Source organism: Crinia signifera, chromosome 6 (genome assembly GCF_055691185.1).
Source record: "Crinia signifera chromosome 6, ASM5569118v1, whole genome shotgun sequence".
In the NCBI taxonomy this organism is placed as follows: domain Eukaryota; kingdom Metazoa; phylum Chordata; class Amphibia; order Anura; family Myobatrachidae; genus Crinia; species Crinia signifera.
Window position 1 is genome coordinate 273,244,418 of NC_139222.1, and position 24,456 is coordinate 273,268,873.

A 24,456-nucleotide genomic window follows, 5' to 3' on the forward strand; every position below is an offset into this window, starting at 1 on the left:
TTGCCTGTGATTTTACTCCTGGCAGATGGTTAGCATGGCTTCTACACCAATCAAATACAGTTCATGACCATCCAGTACGTCACTGCGGCTGCGAATAAAAGAAAAGAACTCTGTCCGTAAAGTAAGGACAAAATCCGTAGTGTAAAGTATGATACTGTAGGTCCTCAAATAATGTTTTAAGTAGTCATCCAGCAATAGCAAACGTTAGCATGGCTTCTGTACCAATTACATAAATGACCGTACGTAGCTGCTTCTGCGAATAAATACAAAACAATCTGTCCGTAAAGTAAGGACAAAATCCGTAGTGAAAAGTGGCTGGTTAGCAATGGTTAGCGAATTTAATCCCGAAACACGGTCCTCAAGGCAAGGAGTTTTACCTGAAAAGCTAAATCTATTTTGCGAAAAAAAACGTTTAAAAAATAAAAATATAATGTAATCAACTGAGGATCGAACTACTGATACTGAGATAGTGAAGCCGTGCCTCTACCCGCTAGGCCACTATTGCCTGTGATTTTACTGCTGGCAGATGGTTAGCATGGCTTCTGCACCAATCAAATACAGTTCATGACCATCCAGTACGTCACTGCGGCTGCGAATAAAAGAAAAGAACTCTGTCCGTAAAGTAAGGACAAAATCCGTAGTGTAAAGTATGATACTGTAGGTCCTCAAATAATGTTTTAAGTAGTCATCCAGCAATAGCAAAGGTTAGCATGGCTTCTGTACCAATTACATAAATGACCGTACGTAGCTGCTTCTGCGAATAAATACAAAACAATCTGTCCGTAAAGTAAGGACAAAATCCGTAGTGAAAAGTCGTGGCGGCCACTGTTTTGTAGAAGAGATTTTTACGCATGCGCTGTACTGTTTGGGAAAAGTGACATCTGGTGGTCAATGAGTGTAAGTGCAGGTTACATTTACAAGATTACGTTACGTTATAACGCGATCTATAACGGGACTATAGCGCAAGGAGCAGGCGCGATCCAGGCGCGATTTGCATGGCGCACTTTATGCGCAACGCAGCCACGATGTACCAGGCCATAACTGTATGCGTGTTTCCCCCATAATTAGGGGTGAGTAAGGTACGCCATTACAGTTCTGACCCAATAAATAGTAATTACAGAGACCCTTATATATTGAATCACATTTTTGAAAAAATCTTTATTTTATGAAAACTACACCGGGGAACCTTCTGGTTTAAATTGATGCACACCGGATCTGCAAAGTCACAAAGTCTAATGCACCAGGGAGAGACCCATGTAAAGAAACCTTTATAGGTTTGAAACCTCCTGACCACTCCGTGAGTAAGGGTACGCCCTTCTTTCTAAATCAGTAAAAGAAACCTTTACATGTGTTCTCCCTCACTTTCAACACGTAAGTGAGGTACGCTGTCAAGAGCTTACCATCTCCATTCAGCCTCCCCACTTACTCACTTAATGTCACAGAATATATGTCTTAAAGTTTATTAGAACCTTAGACACTTTTCTTTCTTTATTCCGAGTACTTAAGGGAAAACGTCTAATCCTTCAAAACCAGTGCACACTGGATTCACACAGCCACATAACTTACTGCACCAGGGAGAAAACCCACGTAAAGAAACCTTTACAGGCTTGAAACCACCTAATCACATCGTGAGTAGGGGTACGCCCTTTTTTCTTCAAAAGTAAAGATACCTTTACATGTGTTCTCCCTCACTTTAATCACGTAAGTGAGGTACGCTGCCAAGGGTTCATTATCTTTGCCCAGCCTCCCCACCTACTCACCTAACAGTTTAAAACAAATTGTTTAGAATATATCAGAATCTAAGACACCTTCTACTTTCTATTTGAGCACGGGTGAGGAAGAAGGATTCCCATCGAAAAATCCACAAGCCCTTCAAAGGACGTACCAAAGATACCTTTATGAGAGGAACACCATCATACAATAACGTGAGTCTTGGTACGCATACGGAATCTAGAAATCCTTCCCACCACAATATTTGGTCTACATTAAGTGAAATCCTTTATATAAATTCTAATTATTTATTGTCTATGTTCTTTTTACTGAACACTTGCTGATCCGGTCATCCACTCCTATGCAAGAATAACTCCAGTCAAATTCAAGGAGGAACCTGTAACACTAAAACAGGGGTGGGGAACCTCCGGCCCGCGGGCCGGATACGGCCCCCGCAGCCAGTTTGCCTGGCCCGCCTGCCCATCCGCCTACCCGCATACCTGCCTGCGTTACATGTGAGGTGATGCAGATGCGCCAGCCCGCCCAGCAAGATAAGGGGAAGATCTGTAGAGCTGACGCGCCCATCGCCCGCCAATCACTGTGGGCTGTGGAGTTGGCGCATGCGTCGCCCGGCGCCTGCCAGTGCCAATTACTGTGGGCGGTAGGAACTACCGTACGAAGCTCTCGCAAGTGTTGTAATGCACCCGCCATACACTGCATGGGCGGGAGCATTGCGAGAGGAGTCCAGCAGCCGCCATCACCGCCGGAGCTAATGCCTGTTATAACAAGGTAAATGGTGGACGGCGTTAAGGGCCATCTCCTTTCCCTGCTGTCCCTGGCTGCCTCTTACGCCGCTCTCCTCACCCAACCACCCAGTGACCGGCAGCCTCACTCATGAAGACCTCCCTTCCCCAGTGCTGCATAATCACATAAACCTGTTTGGGGGCGACAACTCCCCCCCCCCCCCTTCCTCCACACTGTCACTTTTTATGCCCACATGTATAGAACGCTGCCCGTGTATATAATGCCCGCATGTATATGCTGCTGCCAGTGTGTACAATGCCCGCATGTATATGCCACTGTCTGTGTGTTTAATGCCCACATGTATAGAACGCTGCTAGTGTGTATAATGCCCGCATGTTTCTATGTTTCTATGTATATGCCGCTGCCAGTGTGTATAATGCCTGCATGTATATGCCACTGTCCATGTGTTTAATGCCCACATGTATAGAACACTGCCAGTGTGTATAATGCCCGCATGTATATGCCACTGCCAGTGTGTATAATGCCCGCATATATATGCCACTGCCCGTGTGTTGAATGCCCACATGTATAGAACGCTGCCCGTGTGTATAATGCCCACATGTATATGCCACTGCCAGTGTGTATAATGCCCGCATGTATATGCCGCTGCCAGTGTGTATAATGCCCGCATGTATATGCCGCTGCCTGTGTGTATAATGCCCGCATGTATAAGCTGCTGCCCGTGTGTATAATGTAATTTTTAAGTTGATAATTGTTATATGGCCCCCGAAGGATTTTATAAATATCCATATGGCCCTTGGTAGAAAAAAGGTTCCCCACCCCTGCACTAAAAGAACACCAAGTATCTCACTGCGCCACTTTTCCATTTCCCTAATGTTGTTGTAGTGTATCTTTTGTGAAGTTAGGGTGTAACTTCTGGGGATTGTGAATCGAGGCAGCATTGCGCCACGTATTATCTGTCACTTGTCTTGCCAATAAATTAGCCTCTGTTTGTCTATATGTTGTATGTCTTGTATTGTCTTGTTTTATCAATGAAGTGCACTTCACTTTTGGATATTGTTATTTCTTTTTAAAATAAAAAATAATAATTTTTATTGGAATTGTTGGTTTATTATTGTGCTAACATTTCTGAAATGCGTTGCTTGTAGCTGCCTTGTACATACATTTGAAAACCTCATTACCGAAGGCTAAGCAGACGCTATATCATACCCCTTTCACATCGCAGACACGGTTTAAAAACCGGTATTTTAAAACGGTAATTAAAACGGGTCAGAGCCTTAACAGTGACCCAGATTACCGTTTTAAATACCGGTTAAGTGTCATTCACATAGCACTTGAAACGTTTCATCCAGAACACGTTTCAAGTGCTATGTGTGCCTTTTGCCTGTCATATGCTAAGAATTTGGGGTACAGGGGTCCTTTAACCCCTTGAGTGGTGGGTTTTACTGGGGCAGGACAAACCTACCAGGGCAGGTTTATCCTGCCCCAGCAAAACCCACCACAGAAAGCCAGAAGCAGCCCGCCCCCCTCGCCTCCGCTCCGGCGTTAGTACGCCGGAGCTTCCTTGCTGCCTCTCTCCCCGAGTCCCCCCTGCCTAAGCCGCGGCGCCTGTCATATTTAGCAGTGACGTCGGCGGCAGGCTGGGGGATGTTCGCTGCTCGGAAGGACTCCGAGTCCCCCTTTGCTGCCAAGTAGCAGGACACTGAGCCCCGCAGCATGCTGACTCAGCAGCAGTCCCAGCGCACAGAGATCCCGGCTGCAGATTCATCGGGTGAGTGCAGAATCAGATTCATGTGATATACGGTGCCATGTTTACATGTTGCCTTATAATGTGACAGGAGACTGGCCTGGCATCTCCCCTTTAGCCGTCTGTCTGCCTAACTACCACTCTACTGTCTGTCTGTGTACTGTAAAAAATGAGTGACAGGCTGTCGGACGGGCTGGGCTGGCTGGCGGGCGGGTCAGAGAAGCTCCGGCGTACCGATCGCCGGAGCACAGGTACAGGGGGGGGACAACGACTGGGGGGACAGAAGCTGGTCACGGGGGTGTCCCGTAGAGGTGCTGCGCCAGTGGTGCACACCTGGACACCACTAGCGCGCACCTATTGTATAGCAGTGGGATTGTGTGTCCTGTGTGACATATAGGAGGGGAGGGGGCGCCACAAATTGTGCTTGTGTTGTTTGCCTGAAATACCGTTTCAGACAAACTGTACACATTCACATTGCACAAAAAACGGCAAGGAACCGTGTAGGACTCTGCTTTTTACACGGTTCGAAATGCCAGTTAAATTGAAACGGTAAATCGGCTGTGGTGCATTCACAGTGCAGCCTTAAACGTTTTAAAAAGGGAAAAAAACGGCAATATACCGTTTTAAAAGTGCGATGTGAAAGGGGTATCAGATTCCCTATCACTTGTCCTTTATTGTACTGTGCAAACCTGGTATCTCCATGCATTTGTGTTTCCGTGGATTACTCTGCCATGCGAATGTAAGGAGATAACGTTTGGCCCGTACACTCTGCTATTTCCATTTCTATCTCATTTTAATACCTGTAAGTCATTAGCAATTCAGATGGGATTCAGGGTAAAAATCCCATTTAATGATTTTTTTTTTAAAGCAGTTATCAGCGGGCTGCGTAATGGAAGGTTGTAGTGTGGAAATGAGCAGATTGTCAATCTTCATTCCTTTCCCTGTGTTTCAGGGGTTTGTGTGGTTATCAGGGGTAAATTTAATAAAGCTTAAAAAATAAAATAAAGTGATGTTTCCCATAGCTACCAATCAGATTTTGTCTTTCATTTTCTAGGAAAGACAGTAGAGGAATGATAGACCACATCCGATTGGTTGCTATGGGAAACATCACCTCTTTTCATTTTTAGAAGCTTAAGTAAATCTACCCGTTAGTATCAATATGTGTGGAAAAGTTTGTATCCTGTTTTGGGGAGAACAGGGCTGCATGTGACAGGGGCAGTGACAGGATGTGAGGAGGGGAATGGGGGCAGTAGGAAGCCACAGACTGAGAGTTATATAGTGGGGGGAGCAGGGTCCCCAGCAGCACAGAGTATATCAGGAGATGAGTGATGCACCATTGAGGACAGGGCTGCACTTGACAGGGGCAGTGACATGATGTGAGGAGGGGAATGGGGGCAGTAGGAAGCCACAGACTGAGAGTTATATAGTGGGGGGAGCAGGGTCCCCAGCAGCACAGAGTATATCAGGAGATGAGTGATGCACCATTGAGGACAGGGTTGCATGTGACAGGGGCAGTGACATGATGTGAGAAGGGGAATGGAGGAAGCAGGAAGCCACATACAGAGTTATATAGTGGGAGGAGCAGGGTCCCCAGCAGCACAGAGTATATCAGGAGATGAGTGATGTGTCAGTGAGGACAGGACTGCATGTAACAGGGGCAGTGACATGATGTGAGGAGGGGAATGGAGGCAGCAGGAAGCCACAGACTGAGAGTTATATAGTGGGAAGAGCAGTCTCCCAGCAGCACAGAGTATATCAGGAGATGAGTGATGTGTCAGTGAGGACAGGGCTGCATGTGACAGGGGCAGTGACATGATGTGAGGAGGGGAATGGAGGCAGCTGGAAGCAACAGAATGAGATTTATTATAGATAGAGGAAAGAGCTGGTTACTCAACAGCACATATTAGTGATGTTAAATCTGAGGCACAGAATACAGGTAGATTGTGGTGACAAATACATTGTCTATAAATCATGGTCAGAACTTGTGCACTGTACTTGCCTTCATTTGAAAAAGGGAGATAGAGCAATACCTAAATGTACTGCGATGAAAGGAGCCTGTACTACTCCTGATAGTATGTTACCATTTTATTAAATTGTAACCTGTTAATAAAATGTTGTGCTCTATTGTATCATTTTAAATGTGACCCTGTCATTTTACAGCGCAGAGGTGGGGGGAAAAAACAGCCCTTTCCTAGTGCACTATTCTTATTTCATTTCTTTTTTTAACCGTATACGCAAAAATGGCAGCGTTCCGTTAATGGCCCATCTCCTGATAATAAACCACTGTCAAACAATGCAAAGCCTTAAATCTATACATTATAAATACAGTGACCTTTAGAAATGGTTTTAATAGAACTAAAATGAATTGTAAAAGTTGTTTCATTTACCCTATTTACCAAGCTTAAGATCACAGCAGAGATATTTGTAATTTGCAAATAATCATTATATTAATTCATTTATTTATTAACAGTTTCTTATACAGCGCATACAGAGAATATTTGAACATTCACATCAGTCCATGCCCCAGTGGAGCTTACAATCTATATTCCCTACCACATGTACACGCACACACACAGACATTCTAGGGTTAATTTGTTGGGAGCCAATTAGCCTACCAGTATATTTTTGGATTTTGGCAGGAAACCGGAGTACCCAGAGGAAACCCACACAAGTACGGGGAGAATATACAAACTCCGCACAGTTAGGGCCGTGGTGGGAATGGAACCCATGACCACAGCGCTGTGAGGCAGTAATGCTAACCATTACACCAGCCGTACTGTCCCAAGCTAGTTGATAGCCGTATTGTACGCAATGTGTAGTGTAGTGTAGTAGTTTAACTCTAGACCTGCCTAGATAGTCTCGTGATCAGAGGGATTCAGTATGAAATCCCGGCAGTCGGGATCCCGGCGTTCAAAATCCCGATGCCGGAATCCCGACCGCCGAAATCCCGACAAGGGGGGGACGTGGATCGCCCCCCCTTGCGGGCTCGCTGCACTCGCCACGCAGCAGGCCCGGTGCCTCGCTACGCTCGGCACGCTAATTTATTCTCCCTCCAGGGGTGTCGTGGACACCCACGGAGGGAGAAAGTGTCGGGATTTCGGCGGTCGGGATTCTGAACGCCGGGATCCAGACCGCTGGAATTTAAACTGCATCCCGATCAGAGGCGGAATTAGATCTCATGGGGCCCTAGGCAAAATACCAGTTTGGGGCCCTAGGCAAAATACCAGTTTGGGGCCCTCCTCCCTTCAAACAATCCATAGCATTATATATATATATATATGCAGCTGATAGCAGGCGGCATTGATAGATTACCTTGGCACGTGCACAGTATACCGATAAATGATCAGCTGCTGAGTATCGGCATTGTGTACAAATCTGAATCAGGCCCCCGGTGTTTTGGAAGTAGCCTAATACCTGTGTGTCCAAACATATCAGAAAACATCCAAGGGACTTGATGTTACATCACACGGTAGTCGTGCAACACCCATGATAACTTTATGGGGGCCCTTGGGACTTGCTGGGCCCTGGGCAGGTGCCTATGTTGCCTTGTGGAAAATCTGCCACTTTCAGGCAGATGGCATTGTGTATGTACCCCATCCCAGAAAGCCGGTTACTTGCCCTTCGCAGAGGTGACATTCCATAAACACGGCCTTAAAACGAATCCGTGCTACAAATCCAGACATTTCTGCCTCGTGATGCCGCTTGTTCAGACCGATTGTCTACATCCCCATCAGTTATTCAGGGTAGATAAGCAAAGCCGTATATATTTATCATAATCTAATGACCTGTCGGCACTCCCGGTGCTCGGTAATAGGCCATATATATACTAGGGCTTTATACTTGATGAAGCTTTCGCTAACCGTTTTTCCATTTCAGGCTAGTGGATCTCTGAGGAGCAGCGTTGGTTTTAGTTGCAGTAATCATGGAGCAAATTGGAAAACGAGATTGTGTTATTTACGTGATGTGCTTGGCTCCGTGATCCGTTTAGTCTAAATGCCGCGCTAAAAATCACACACTACAGTACTTCAGACGTTAAAGTCGCAATCCAAAAACACCCATAAAACTCCAGCCACTTTCTATTTAAATTTCCAGGAACTATATAAGAATAAAGACAAATGGTTACTTGGTATACCGTCTCTGTCCAGCTACCTGCTGTGGGACTACAAGTCCCAGTACCCTACTCATCCTTGGTGCCATGAGTGTCCCGTCTCTGCATAGGGCAAGTTTCAGAAACTGTTGTGAAGCCGTCATTCTAGTCACACAAGCTCCCGGGTTTATCGTACATGAATAATAGATGGGGTATTAGGAAGGGAATGAGATGATTGGGTCCACCTAAAGATGGTCAATAGTCATTAGGTTGACACCACTAGGTCGACATACTGGATGGTCGACAGGTGTCTAGGTAGACATAGCACAAGGTCGACAGGTGGTTAGGTCGACACAAGCATTAGGTCGACAGTGTCTAGGTTGACAGTGAAAAGGTGGACATGGGGTTTTTCACCATTTTTTATCCAGAATGTCGACAGTCGACATAGACACAGTTTTAAGTGCACCGCGTCCCATCGGGCACTATTTTATTCTCCCACCACCTCCTAGTGGATGGTAGGGCATGAAATACCGCCTGTCGGCACATGTCGGCTCAAAAACTGTGAAAAACCCCATGTTGACCTTTTGACTGTCGACCTAGACCATGTCGACCTAATGCTTGTGTGGACCTAACAACCTGTCGACCTTGTGCCATGTCGACCTAGACACCTGTTGACCTTCCAGTATGTCGACCTAATGACTGTCGACCGTATCCCTTAGGAAGACTTGCATGGTTATTAGACATAACAAAAGCTCTGTAGATGCTCTGACACATGTACACGGGCTTAGTGCAGCTGTTTTACATTACGCTTTTCTTGTTTTGTAATATTTACAAGAAATACAGACTAGTGTGATGGTGGTTCTATGACACCAACCGTTGATATTACGGATTAGGTGGCTTAAAGAGGTCCTAGGATTGAAATAATGGACTTGGCCCTATGGGGCACCAAGAAGAGTGGAAGAGAGCACATGTCCAATCCCTGTGCTCAAAGCTAATGACTGGCAATGACGCCTGTCGGGACTAGGGCCCTCTGATTCCAAGTGTTCATACATTTTCCACAGTTGCAACTTATTTGCCCCGTGGCCATGTACAATGTTACTAATGTTTTTCTAGGCACATGAGATTACTACTTTTATCGCATTGAAAGTGGTACAGTGGCATATTAGGAGCAGTGACCCGTAATGTGAAGACGCGACTCATATGTAACTATTGCCTTTTTCCCCCCCAGGCCAACACCTTCATGCAGTGCCCAGTGTACCTGTGTACTGTGATTTTCTTGCATTATTGATGCGAATAAGAAGCATTATTTTGTGATAAAGCGTGTGCGGTGAGACACATGGCCTGCCGTATTGGCAAAATCCTATCAAATCGCCACTTTTCAAGATAGGTGTATGTGGACCAATGGCGGCTCCAGAGGGGAGGAGCTACAGCTCAGTTCAAATTTAAATAGGGGAACCACTGCCAGTGAGTCAGTTTGGAATAGTAGTAGTAGGTGTGGTTCCCGTATTTGAAATTTGAACTGAGCTACAATTCACACATCTGTGAATTGTACTGATACAGGGTAGCAAAGACACTGAAAACTGCTTTGGTTTATGAAATCTAAAGAAAATAGGGCAACTCCAAAATGGTTGACACATGAAAGAGCAACACAAAAAAAGGTCAATGCGGGTATTGTTTTCATTTTTGGAATTTTTGGGTGTCCTGTTGTATGTTTAATCACATTTGACCTGCAATTAGTGTTCCACCTTCCCTTGCATGGACCGTTACTATTACAATTCGTAGTCCATGTAGATGGTAATGTATGAAAAGTTTAAAAAATAATTGACATTTTGGCTTTGTTTTTGAACCGGTCAACCTTAAGCACTGGCTACCTTTACATGTAAACCTTTTGCCCATGGATTCCCTAATACAGGTTGAGTATTCCTTATACAAAATGCTCGGGATCTTGGCATTTTGAATAAGGGATTTTTTCGGATTTTGGATTTTTCTTTTTCCATACTTACCTGTTCCCCTGGTGGTGCCCCAATGGTCCACAGTGGCCTTCAGGATCCTCTTCAGCGGCATCTCCGGTCCCAGAGGTGCATTGCACAAGTGCGTGCCGTGACATCACCAGCACTCACTCGCAACGCACCCATGGGACCCCGAAATATTCTGAAAAACCACAGTTTTCAGAAAATTTTGGTTTTTGGAATATACGGATAAGGGAGACCCGATCTGTACATGTCGACTACCGACTGTCTATCTGTTTACTGTAGTTCTATAATCCGGATGCCCTAAAATCAAGATCTGTGCATCTGTGACCTGACAATTATTTCTCAGTAGAAATCTAGAACTCCAATGGTACCCGCAGAAACTGTAATGTGCAGCTCAGTGTACAGCAGGGGTGGGAAATTATTTCATCTGGGGTCCACTTAATGCTTCCAGCAGATATTGTAGGGCCGCACTCCAGAAATAGGGGGCGTGGTCACTCAAAAGGGGGAGGGGGTGTCTTTGAATGTGTTGTAACACACCATATACCCCTTTTACACATCGTGAAACACAATAGTAGACCCCTTATACTTGCCCCTTACATTAGTAATTCCACACACCAGCGCCCCCTTAGTAATTCCACACATCTGCCCACATTATTAATGCCACACACATGCCCCTCTTTAGATACTCCAAACACCTGCGCGCCAGCCTTGAAAAATGGTGCAGATTGCAACCCCATGCAGTCACAGCGACTCCCCCATCCTCGGTGGTGGCATTGCGGCTGTAGTGACATGCGGAGGGTGGGCGGCTCGGCGCTGCTGTATGTGTGTCCGATGGCGGCTGTGTGTGTGCCCACGGCGTAGACCTGCGGCCTTTCTCGCATGCGCCGGGCCACACCTGGCGCCTGCTACGCACAGGCTTCCCAGAACTACGCCTCACGCACACACAACCGCTATCTGACACACATACAGCAGCGCCGAGCGGACCGCCTGTTGCCCACCCCTGGTGTACAGGATATGAGAGCCATTTGATAGGTACAGACCGTTATGTGGTTTTCTAATGCTATAAGTTTAAAGCCCATATTAGCGGAGTTTGCTGCCATTTCCCTCCTAATAATCTCTCTGGTTTGTGGAACCGCCGCTTCTTTCACAACACAGACATTTATTTTCTGGATGTTTTATTACATTACTGTCACATCATGAATCTTTGTTGTGAGCACTCATTTACTTCTTTGTTTTGTTGATTAATTGATTGCAGAAATGAGCTCCATTGTAGAACAAGCCCCAAATGTGCTTCATAATACACATAATTATGTTTGTTTGATTCTGAAGATATTTATTATTTCATTATCTGCCTCTGGGAAAAGGAAACTGTTGTGACATTCAGTTCAGTGTTACACATTGTGTTTCAGGGTTGAGGGTTTGAAAATCTTGAACTGTCAGCATGTGAGAGCTGTACAAAGCCTGAAACCATTTGTGCACTCAGTTATATAATCAGGCACAATGGGGGGTGTAAGAGTCTGCGAGACACACTTAGGCTTGTTGTCAGTGGTGTAGCCATTAGAGTTACACCGGTAATGCTGTAAAAGATGACATCAGGTTGGTTTTGCCTTTTGAAAATTTTCTCTTCCCACATCCTAAAACTCTTCCCATATCCTAACCCTAACACTCTCTTCTCATATCCTAACCCTAACCTTCTCTTCCCATATCCTAACCCTAACCTTCTCTTCCCATAGCCTAAGCCTTATTTCCCGCAGCCTACCCCTAGTCTTCCCTTCTCACATCCTTACCCTCTATTACTGCATCCTAATCCTAACCACCTCTTCCCACAGCCTAACCCTAACCTTCTCTTCCCGCAGACTAACCTTCTCTTCCCGCAGCCTAACCTTCTCCTCCCGCAGCCTAACCTTCTCTTCCCGCAGCCGAACCTTCTCCTCCTGCAGCCTAATTTTCTCCTCCCGCTGCCTAACCTTCTCCTCCTGCAGCCTAACCTTCTCTTCCCACAGCCTAACATTCTCTTCCCGCAGCCTTACTTTCTCTTCCCGCGTCCTAACTTTCTCTTCCCGCGTCCTAACTTTCTCTTCCCGCGTCCTAACTTTCTCTTCCCGCGTCCTAACTTTCTCTTCCCGCGTCCTAACTTTCTCTTCCTACGTCCTAACTTTCTCTTCCCACAGCCTGCTCAGCAATATGTACACAGCTTTAACCTCTCTTCCCACAGCCTAACCCTATCTTCCCACAGCTTAACTTCTTTCCCAGAGGGTAACCCTCTCTTCCTACAGCCTAACCCTCTTAATCCCGGGGACCTGGGTCTGACACGTTTCATTACTATATCCCAAGGACCTGGCACTGACGAGTTTCATGATTATATCCCAAGGACCTGGCACTGACGCATTTCATTACTATATCCCGAGAACCTGGTCCTGACTTGTTTCATTAATATAGCCTGAGGACCTGGCACTGACGCGTTTCGTTACTTTATACCGAGGGCCTGGCACTGAGGCATTTCATTACTATATCCAGAGGACCTGGCACTGACGCGTTTCATTACTATGGCCCGAGGACCTTGTCGTAACGTGTTTCATTACTATATCCCGAGGACCTGGCACTGACGCATTTCATTACTATATCCTGGGGACCTTGTCAGAACGTGTTTCATTACTATATCCCGAGGACCTGGCACTGACGCGTTTCATTACTATATCCTGAGGACCTGATCCTGATGTGCTTCAATACTATATCCCGAAGACCTGGCACTGATGCGCTTCATTACTATATCCCGGGGACCTGGCACTGACGAGTTTCATGATTATATCCCAAGGACCTGGCACTGACGCATTTCATTACTATATCCCGAGAACCTGGTCCTGACGTGTTTCATTACTATATCCCGAGAACCTGGTCCTGACGTGTTTCATTACTATAGCCTGAGGACCTGGCACTGACGTGTTTCATTACTATATCCTGAGGACCTGGTGCTGATGCGTTTCATTACTATATCCCGAGGACCTGGCACTGATGCGTTTCATTACTATGGCCCGAGGACCTTGTCGTAACGTGTTTCATTACTATATCCCGAGGACTTGGCACTGATGCGCTTCATTACTATATCCCGGGGACCTGGCACTGACGCGTTTCACTACTATGGCCCGAGGACCTTGTCGTAACGTGTTTCATTACTATATCCCGAGGACCTGGCACTGACGCATTTCATTACTATATCCTGAGGACCTGGTGCTGATGCGTTTCATTACTATATCCCGAGGACCTGGCACTGACGCGTTTCATTACTATGGCCCGAGGACCTTGTCGTAACGTGTTTCATTACTATATCCCGAGGACCTGGCACTGACGCATTTCATTACTATATCCTGGGGACCTTGTCAGAACGTGTTTCATTACTATATCCCGAGGATCTGGCACTGACGCGTTTCATTACTATATCCTGAGGACCTGATCCTGATGTGCTTCAATACTATATCCCGAAGACCTGGCACTGATGCGCTTCATTACTATATCCCGGGAACCTGGTCCTGACGTGTTTCATTACTATATCCTGAGGACCTGGTGCTGATGCATTTCATTACTCTATCCCAATGGCCTGGCACTGACAGTTTCATCACTATAGCCTGAGCACCTGGCTATGACACATTTCATTACTATATCCCAATGACCTGGCACTGACGCGTTTCATTACTATATCCTGAGTACCTGGCACTGACATGTTTCATTACTATATCCCAAGGACCTGGCACTGATGCGTATTATTACAATATCCCAAGGAGCAAACGAGTTTCATTACCATATCATGGGGACCTGGTTTCTGATGGGGTTTCACTTTAATTTCCCGGGGGCCTGGCAACTGAAGCGTTTCATTACGAGACATTGAGTGTCTGGTGCAGAGACACCTTTCTTTACCATATATCACGGACCTTGTGACTCACACATTTCATGACCTTATATCAAGGACCTGGTTGCTGACGCGTTTCATTACCCTAGTCTAAGGACTGGCCCTGACGCTTTTCATTACCATATTCTAAGGACCTGCACTGATGCGTTTCATTTCGGTATTCCGAGGACTGATGCATTTCATAGGTTTTGCCACCTGTTCCTCACACTAAGTAAATTTTAATATAGAAACGATGCTAATACAATTCACAACTGTTGTCAGTACTCTCTTAATAATTGTTCAATCTGACGTCTTCCTTTGGCCTCACGCCTGTGTACTTTTTACATTTAATTTTAAAAATGTATTTTGTTTTATTTATTATATGTGTATGGCTTCTTTGAAGCAAAGCTTTAGTTTGAAAGGTGTCGTGCAGAAATCTTTGTTGGCCTTTGAGTTTCAGATTTGACATCCAGCGAGATTACACATCTAATTGATGACCGTGCCTGTTCCCCATATAGCCATAACTGCACCTCTTGCCTCTTACACGCTCTATACCGCCAATTATTTTCTGAACTGGGATTGTAACCCTCTCTGGGGCATGCCACCATATATACTTAGCGCTGAGTTCCCTGCAAATATCAAAACAGCAGATAGGAGAGATAACCTGTAATCTCACACTGAGAAGATAGACATGCGTATTAATATAAATTGCTGTTTCTTTCCCTTTCAGAGCCATTATAAACCACTTTAATCCCAAAATTGAGTCCTACGCGGCTGTGAATCACATTTCGCAGTTATCCGAGGAACAGGTAAGAGGAAAAAAATATTTGAAATCAGTGTGTTTTTTTATTTTGTTCTGTTCTCGTCGTCAGTTACATTTTAATGTCATTTCTCGTAAAGCTTTGAGTTGACATTCTGTCTGGCAGGGATCCCTGCGGTTATTGACAAAGATCAAAGCACAGTCAATGAGCGGGTTGAGTCTGTCTAAGAGATCCTCCAATTTGCAAGTCTGATTTGAATAAAATGTTTAGAAAGTAGCCTCACGAAGTTCTCTGCACAGCTGCATCTGTTATTTCCTACAGTAGCGATGAGTGATGCACAGGTCACTAAGCGGCAGCAGTGTAGTGCAGGCCTAAGGAGATATGCTGTCCGTGGTGCTAACGCAGGACATGTGGCGTAGCAGCAGCGTAATGCAGGCCTATGGAGATCTGCTGTCCATGGTGCTGATTTCAGGACAAGTGGTGTAGCAGCAGCGTAGTGCAGGCCTATGGAGATCTGCTGTCCATGGTGCCGAACACAGGACACGTGGTGTAGCAGCAGTGTAGTGCAGGCCTAAGGAGATATGCTGTCCGTGGTGCTAACGCAGGACATGTGGTGTAGCAGCAGTGTAATGCAGGCCTATGGAGATCTGCTGTCCATGGTGCTGAATTCAGGACAAGTGGTGTAGCAGCAGCGTAGTGCAGGCCTATGGAGATCTGCTGTCCATGGTGCTGAACACAGGACACGTGGTGTAGCAGCAATGTATTGCAGGTCTATGGAGCTCTGCTGTCCATGGTCCCGAACACAGAACACGTGGTGTATCAGCAGCGTAGTGCAGCGCTCTGGAGATCCGCTGTCCATGGTGCTGAACGCAGGACACGTGGTGTAGCAGCGGTGTAATGTGTAATGCAGGCCTATGGAGATCTGCTGTCCATGGTGCTGAATTCAGGACAAGTGGTGTAGCAGCAGCGTAGTGCAGGCCTACGGAGATCTGCTGTCCATGGTGCTGAACACAGGACACGTGGTGTAGCAGCAATGTATTGCAGGTCTATGGAGATCTGCTGTCTGTGGTGCTGAACCCAAGACACATGGTGTAGCAGCGGTGTACTATGGAGATCTGCTGTCCATGGTGCTGAACGCAGAACAAGTGGTGTAGCAGCAGTGTAGTGCAGGCCTTTGGAGATCTGCTGTCTTTTGTACTGACCTGCTGTGTAGCAGTACATCTTTGGATGTGCAGGGATCCCTTGCCATACAGGCCTGTACCATGCTGCAAATCCTGTACTTATGAGGACATGTTATCATTTCAGGAAGCATTAGCGATTACATTATTTGTGCACAGCATTATTGCAGAAACATTGCTAACATTGTCGCACATCGGATCGCTGTGCAGAGCCACCATAGACAGGCTGAGCTGAATTCCCAGGATGCACAGGCCTCTCCAGTAGCAAGTGTGATCGCAGCTGCTATTGCATGCACGCCCAGAAATGCCATTGGACACGCCCTTTGGGAACAGTGGGATACGCCCTTTGGGCAGAGTGGGACACTCTCTAACTGGTTATAGTTTTCAAAAGTAGGCAAGTAAACTATGTAGTCAGGTAATTGGTAGAAAGGGGCATTTTTCGGGGTGTTACTTGGCATTGCAGAGGGGCAGGTGGCCATTGGTAGCTTAGAGCTGATAACTTGATATGGGTATGGATGATTGGGTAGACAGCAACTAGGTCGACATGCAGGAAGGTCGACAGGGCCATTAGGTCGACATGCATTATGTCCACATGGGGAAGGTTGACAGTCAAAAGGTCTTTCACTTTTTTGCCCCGAATGTCGACACAGTTGACATGGACACTGAAGCGTAGCATCGCGTCCCCTAGCATGGCTCGCCATGCTTCGGGCACGGTGCCTTGTTGCGCTCAGCACACTATTTTATTCTCCCGCCAGGCCCCAGCGAATGGTAGGGCATGAAATACCGCCTGTCGGCACATGTCGGCTGAAGATAAGTAAAAAAAAAAACATTTCAACCTTTTGACTTTTGACCTAATGCATGTCAACCCAATGACCCTGTCGACCTAATGATTCTTGACCTAATGCTTGTAGACCTAGTGACCGTATCCCCTTGATTTTTGGACCTGCATAGAAGAGCATTTCCAGGAACTCTCCTGAATATTATAACACACGGTGTAATGCCACATGGGGATATGGTCATTTGGTCTACAGCATGATGGTCGACAGTCATTAGGTCGACACCATTAGGTCGACATGGGTCTAGGTCGACATAGGAAAAGGTCAACATGGTTCTAGGTCGAAAGGTCGTTAGTCCGACAGGTCATTAGTTCGACATTGTCTAGGTCGACAGTCAAAAGGTCGACATAGGGTTTTTCACTGTTTTTTGAGCCGGCATGTGCCGACAGGCGGTATTTCATGCCCTACCATCCACTAGGGCGTGGTGGGAAAATAAAATAGCATTGCGAGCGCAGGGAGGGGACGCGGTGCACTTTAACCTGTGTCGATGTCGACTGTGTTGACATTCAGGTAAAAAAACAGTGAAAAACCCCATGTCCACCTTTTGACTCAACATAGACAGTGTCGAACTAATGACCTTTCGGCTTAGAACCATGTGGACCTACACCCATGTCGACCTAATGACTGTCGACCATCATGCTGTAGACCAAATGATCCCAACCCGCCACATGTAATATGCACAGTGCTGTACACCGGAATGACTGCTGTGAACCAGAATAACCTTTTCATGAAATAACAAAACAACACAATAGAAGTGTTTGGGGAGAGCTGTGGTCCCGGGGGGAGGTCAGACTGTCATGTCACCTTCATACTAGTTCTTGTCACCACCCTATGCACACATTGGCACCCTTCCTTAGCTGTTTTCCAAGGTCAGAGTGCATGAGTGCGTGCAGCCTGCTCGGTGCACCTGGGTGGCAGACCACCCAGGTGCACTGATATGATGCCAATCCGTTACACATGTGTGGGTGACGCGGGCACTTCCGCTGATTTCAGCTTCAATGGAAACTCTTAGCTGCGACTAATACGGCAGCATGAACGTGTTCCACATGGGAAACCCTTTGTGCTCACAGCTCGGTAATAAGGCTGATTTATTATCATGGTAAAAGTAACACAAAGGCGCTGTGTCCCCGAGCAGGCAATCGGACGTTCTCTGTAATTAGCATAATCAGCGTTACACTGATGAAGCCTCATGTTTAGTTGCTACGAGTTACAGCACGGTGCGATAAGCTGATTTGTCGCTTATGCATGGCATAGTTTTCTCTTCCAACAGTTTCTCCCAGCAAATCCTCGGGCAAAATGAATATTGCAGAACGTAGCAAATTCACTTCTTTTGTGCAGAGCGGAATACATTGTTCGGCTCCCGGCGTGTCAGTAAGAAGCAGAATATGGGAGTATTGTTCCGTCCTGAACCTTGCGGAGACCGAAACTGTGCTGTAAATATTTAGTACAGACCTCTATGTGCTTATGCATTTATTCCTGCAATGTTCTTGTTGCTTTGTCAGCAGCTAAACGTTAGCTTTATTTACTGCAATGAGAGTATAAAGAGATGGAAATAATACAGAGTATACAATGTAACATTGCATACTGGGGAAAGTGCAAGTCTGCAAGCTGAAACGGTTATCAGCAACAGGATGGATAATAAACATATTTTAAAATAGGATTATTGTCTGTGTCACTGTTGCTTTAGACCAGGGGTCCTCAAACTATCTTGCTCTAAGACCCCATTAGACAATAAAAATAATGACAGGACCCCAGCAAGTTACTGCAGAAGGTCATCACGTCTGTAGTTAGCAAACAGCACATACATGGCAGCATTGTGGAGGCACAGAGTGATGGGAGGAGTCTGATATACCATAACCCATCACATCACCAGTGTAGTCAGCAGACAGCACATACATGGCAGCATTGTGGGGGCACAGAGTGATGGGAGGAGTCTAATATACCATAACCCATCACATGTGTAGTCAGCAGACAGCACATGCATGGCAGCATTGTGGAGGCACAGAGTGATGGGAGGAGTCTAATATACCATAACCCATCACATCACAGGTGTAGTCAGCAGACAGCACATACATGGCAGCATTGTGGTGGCACAGAGTGATGGGAGGAGTCTAATATACCATAACCCATCACATGTGTGGTCAGCAGACAGCACACACATGGCAGCATTGTGGAGGCACAGTGATGGGAGGAGTCTGATATACCATAACCCATCACATCACACGTGTAGTCAGCAGACAGCACATACATGGCAGCATTGTGGAGGCACAGAGTGATGGGAGGAGTCTGATATACCATAACCCATCACATCACAGGTGTAGTCAGCAGACTGCACACACATGGCAGCATTGTGGAGGCACAAAATGATGGGAGGAGTGTAAAATAACTAATTCAACAGATCTATCAGATTTCTTGAATCACTGACTGAGATTAGAAAAGTCATCAGCAACATGTCGCGACCCCATGCTGAGTAGTTCGGTCCCACAGTTTGAGAACCGCTGCTTTAGACAATACACACCATTTGTAGAGTAAAACTCATGGATTACTGCTTTTCACGCCTGTATCCAAGACTTCTCCCCTGCTGCTCCTCCTCTGGAACTCTCTTTCCCATCCTATGGTCGTACCAGGCTGTCGTGTTCTCAAACATTCGCTGAAAATGGTCTGCTCATATGCAGAATGGATTTCCTCCTGCTCTCCTTGCCCCCCCCATAGAGATATAGGACTTCTGTAATCCCTGAGCTAATATTACTAATCAGAAACTTTATATAAAACTTGTACATAGAGCTTACACTCTGTGGTACTTAGGGGGCAATTAATTGAAATATGATGTGAGGTACATGCGATGCGAAGTGTATATACCCCGTATATAATGTGCGCTAACCTACAGGTACTGTACTGCGCAATGCTTCCAGGCTGCCTCTGTATTGTCCGCAGAGATTTGGCGCTTATCTCCAGCCCGACTCTTCTGTGTTCAGTTTCCGGTTTATAGGAAAGAAAAAAAAGATTATTCCGTGAAATAAAAAAAACGACCTCATTGTACGTTAAAAGCAATCACAGAATGAAAGACTTGGCCCCTGATTTTACTTTCATATTATTCCACCAAGCTAAGAATTTCTGGGCAATTTGCATATTCTGTGCTCGGATACATAATTCAATCTTCATGATTGCTCTTCCATGCGCTCTCCTTGTTATTCCTGTGATTTCAACCTGTAATTATAGTCATTTAAATTTTATTCGGGCATAGATTAGCCGAGGGTTCCAGTAATAAAGTAATTAGAATAAACTCTACAGCTATTGTTATAGCTGAGTAGCTGCCTCACTAATAGATGAGTGGCTCTGGCGTAATCACTCTGAGATGTAAGGGCTTCCGTGTTTGGACAGTGTGGTTCATTTACGTGGATTGTTACATGGATTGTTTGAACCATGTATGTGTCCGCAATCAGGGGAGGGGCTAGAGCTAAATAGACAGAGAGAATAAAACCCAAATGCCACGTCACCACAAGACCTCTGCCAACTGATTTCGGAAAAACATTGATGACAAAACCACTGACCATAAGTGTCAAACCATCAATGGTCACTAACCATTAATGGTCGATGGTCATCCCCACCGTTCAGTGGAAATAACGAGAAATCAGTGGAAAGAACTAGTGACATCACTGAGAATGCAGTCTGTCTAGTCATCGGGAAAGTGACATCACTGAGAATGCAGTCTGTCCAGTCATCGGGAAAGTGACATCACTGAGAATGCAGCCTGACCAGTCATTGGGAGCTAGTGACATCACTGAGAATGCAGCCTGACCAGTCATTGGGAACTAGTGACATCACTGAGAATGCAGTCTGTCCAGTCATTGGGAACTAGTGACATCACTGAGAATACAGTCTGACCAGTCATTGGAAACTAGTGACTGAGAATGCAGTTAATTTGGCGGTGTCTCTAGTAGACAACCATAGTACATGGAAGCAATTTGGTTTTGCCCCATGTGCCAATTCCCCTCCCCCCACACCTGAATGCATGTATCTGTATAACATCTGGCACCTGGGACGGGTGACCAACTAAACCAGTGACATTACTGAGAGTGCAACCTATCCAGTCACTAGGAGCCAGTGACATCACTGAGAAGGCAGCCTATCCAGACACTAGCAAGTGTTAAAGCAGCCAGCCAATGTTGTTGCAAGTTATTCAGTGCTGTGTACTAGGATGTAGCACTAATGCATATGTTGTTAGCTCAGGCAACACTTGTTCCCATACAAATCTCTGGTGAGAGAGTGGGCCTGTGACTGAGGGGAGGGGAGAGTAACTTCTGCAGGGAAGTTCTCAGCAGACTCCCTGTCCAAAAAATAAATAAATAAGAATGAAAGACTCTAAAAGCAAAGTTTGTGTAAAGAAGTAGATATAATGTCTGGGACCGCTGCCCTCTGTTACTGTTTCAAAATGTCTGCCAAGCCCAGAAGCGATAATGCCTCTTCATAATTCTATTACGGAGACCCTGCAGGAATAATGAAATGATGTAAGACTGCCAGTAAAGCAGAGTGACTCTTCTCAGGTCTAAGGGGACATTTGCTTTGCTTATTCCCCTACAGTATGTGTTATACTGTGACATGCATTTACAAAATGAAGGATGGAAAAGATGAATTAGTCTTTTATTTGTTATATAAGGGTTCCACTGCTGCTGCTGGGCGTTCACCATGGAACACAGGTGTGTCATTGCCTACATGGAGTTGGCAGCTGACGTCACATGATGTCAGCGCCCACCCCCTTTTCAGTGCCCGCCCAATTTTTGGCCATCTGCGTCCAGGTTAAATGTTAGTATAGACTTACTTTTTCCTCTGGTCGTGGCTAAAAGTAATTCGATGGTCAGCTTATCTCTCTCTCCAATGTTATATACAACTCCCCCATTGACAGATACCGACAGTAGTGGTAGGAATTCAAATAAGTTTAGCACCGTGCCCGACCAACTGACGTATTTCATGGCTGACCGTTTGTATGGGTCCTATTATATAACACTGTCCGTTTTATGTGATTGGCAGGTTCTAGAAGTCGTACGTTCCAATTATGACACGCTGACTTTGAAACTGCAGGACGGGCTTGACCAGTATGAGCGATATTCCGAGCAACACAAAGAAGCCACCTTCTTTAAGGAGCTGGTAAGTAAGAGAACAAAGAACGATATATTCTAAACTATTAGGGGACACTTTTTGCAAGAGACACCCATGAAAGCCCAGCACCGTCATCAGATGGCTCTTGGCAAAGGGAAGAGACAGGCAAGCGCCTTATATAGACAGGCAGCGGGAGGTTCATGGGGTAAATGTACTAAGCAGCGGTCTACAGTTGGGCATCTGATTTCACTGGGCATCTGATTACACCCCCCCCCCCCCCCCGCCTACATTCCCAGGGGAAACACCCAGCATTTTTATGGGGACGCTCTTAAATGGTAGGCGTTCCCCAGCTGTCAACCCCTGCACGCCACCGGCCCTCCTCCGCAGTAGCAGCAGCAAATGGCCGTTGGGCAGAAATGCGCATACGCAAACCCCAACCATTGGGGCTGGCTCTGAATTCCGGATGCTACTGGATTTCTGCCCCTCGCCTATTCAATGCTGCCACTTCCGACAGCATCAAAGGCAGATTCCGAAAAAACAGATCCGACTTTAAAACAAGTCGGATCTGTTTTGTCGGAAACGGCTGCGGATTGTCGAATTCACTGCTGTTTTTTCGACAATCTCTTGTCGTTTTCGCCAACACTCCCACTTTTTGACACTCGACAGGCGGAAAATTGAATTCCGCCTGTCGAGTATTTGTCGAGTGGAGCGAAAATGGACCAGGATTCAGACGTTCCAACAGTCGGAACCCCGGATTGAATACCCCCTATAACATAATAGCAGAAAAATGGGTTGTGGTATGTAGCCATGGACGAGTTGAGAAGTTGCCCCTAGCAACCAGTCCCCTTCTACCTATTAATTTATAAAATGTATTTGACATATGCTACGGTGCAGCCGGTGGTTGCTATGGGCCACCTTTCCACTCATTTCAAGTGCTTGACCCATCAACCCCTAAATACCTGAAAACTGCAATTGCAACTCTAAAAGTACAAACACTTTCAAGGTAATGAAGTGAGTGACATCGCCTACAGATAAACCCTGTCCCTTATGGAAACTATAGGCCGGACATAACGAAGTCCGAAACGGACGGCCTTGTGGAATGCCGGCCGAACTTGGACTTTTTTTTAAAAAGGGCAATAGTATACAAGACAAAACCATGTCTGGTAAAGGATTGCCACTTTAAAAAAAACATCCCACAAAGCTGTCCAATTCGTACTTCATTACATCCCATCCCTAAAAACAGATTGATGAAGAAAACGATCCAAAAGATTCCGAGATCATCGCTTGCACTACTTTAACCCTGATTTCTGCTTTCCGTAGGCCCGGTCCATTAGTATCAATGTACGGAAAAACCTCGCCTTCAACACACTCAGCCAAGAGACACTACTGAAAGAATTCTCTACCATCTCCTGAAACTGACCCCCATGTGAAACACTGCCCATTGCTATCGAACACCCTATCGGGCAATTGTCCGCCCGGCGCTTGGAGAAACAGCTGGTTTTTCATTTCTCTTTTAAACCTAATGTCCGTGTTAGCGACTAATATAAATGTTTATTGGATTTGGCCCCTGTGCGATGCAGTTTAGTCGTTTTCTCCAAAGCGTGTGGGAATAAGACCGCCTCCGTCTCAAACTCCAGAGGCTGACCGGCGAGACGGGGTGGAATAGGTTTTGGCAGTTCTGTGTATTATTTTAAAATAGCCGTGGGATTTTAGCCACCCCCCCCCCACCCACCTTTTGTATTGTGATAAATAAAATGATCTACTCGTTGCCTTACAGATAGCAAATCATTATTACCCGTGATGGTCTACTTACATACACTGGCCTCTTTTCCTGTAATGTGAATGTTTCCGTAGAGATTCGGGGGGGGGGTGTGGTGGTGTCCAATGGCCTGTTCACCTGATGTAGCACATAGGTTGGCGTACATGGAAGCTCTGCCATTACCAAAGCCAGAAGCCGGACTGAACAACTGGATGTTAATGTGTGTGGACAACTTTGAGGTCTTCCAGATGTGAAATCTGACATAGAATGAGTTTACGTTTCATGTAGTATTAAATAATTGCTACACGTCTTTGTTTTCTTGTATTATTTGTTCATGTTTTTTTTTCTATAAAAAAACAAATATTAATTTTTCTTTTTGTCTAGAGATAGTTTAACAAAATGTAACTACTGCATTACAAATAATGATTAGCACTGTTAATATTTGAAAAAAAATAAATGATAGCTCTCTGTTCTTACCACTACTGAGCACTGATTTGTATTAATCCCTTTTGCTGAGGAAAGTACAGTCAGACATTTAGGTGTGTAAGTGGGAATCCCTTAGGACAGCCTTTTATTTATTGTCCAAATAGCCCCAACTGCTTCAATTGTTTTCGAAAGATAAAGTCTGTTAGTCTGCGACTACATAAATTTGGGTGTAGT

General features: G+C 45.7%; 1 protein-coding gene across 1 annotated transcript in view; it reads left to right on the top strand.

Annotated features, from left to right (window-relative positions):
* The window catches only part of ARMH3 (armadillo like helical domain containing 3), a 103,391-nt gene extending 79,116 nt beyond the window's left edge, over positions 1–24,275 (top strand). Inside the window, exons 24-26 of the mRNA XM_083149642.1 lie at positions 14,896–14,974; positions 21,969–22,085; positions 23,358–24,275. Coding sequence (XP_083005768.1) covers positions 14,896–14,974; positions 21,969–22,085; positions 23,358–23,450 — 289 coding nt within the window. The 3' untranslated portion in view covers positions 23,451–24,275. The remainder of the gene's footprint in view (positions 1–14,895; positions 14,975–21,968; positions 22,086–23,357) is intronic.
* The last annotated feature ends 181 nt before the right edge of the window (positions 24,276–24,456 follow it).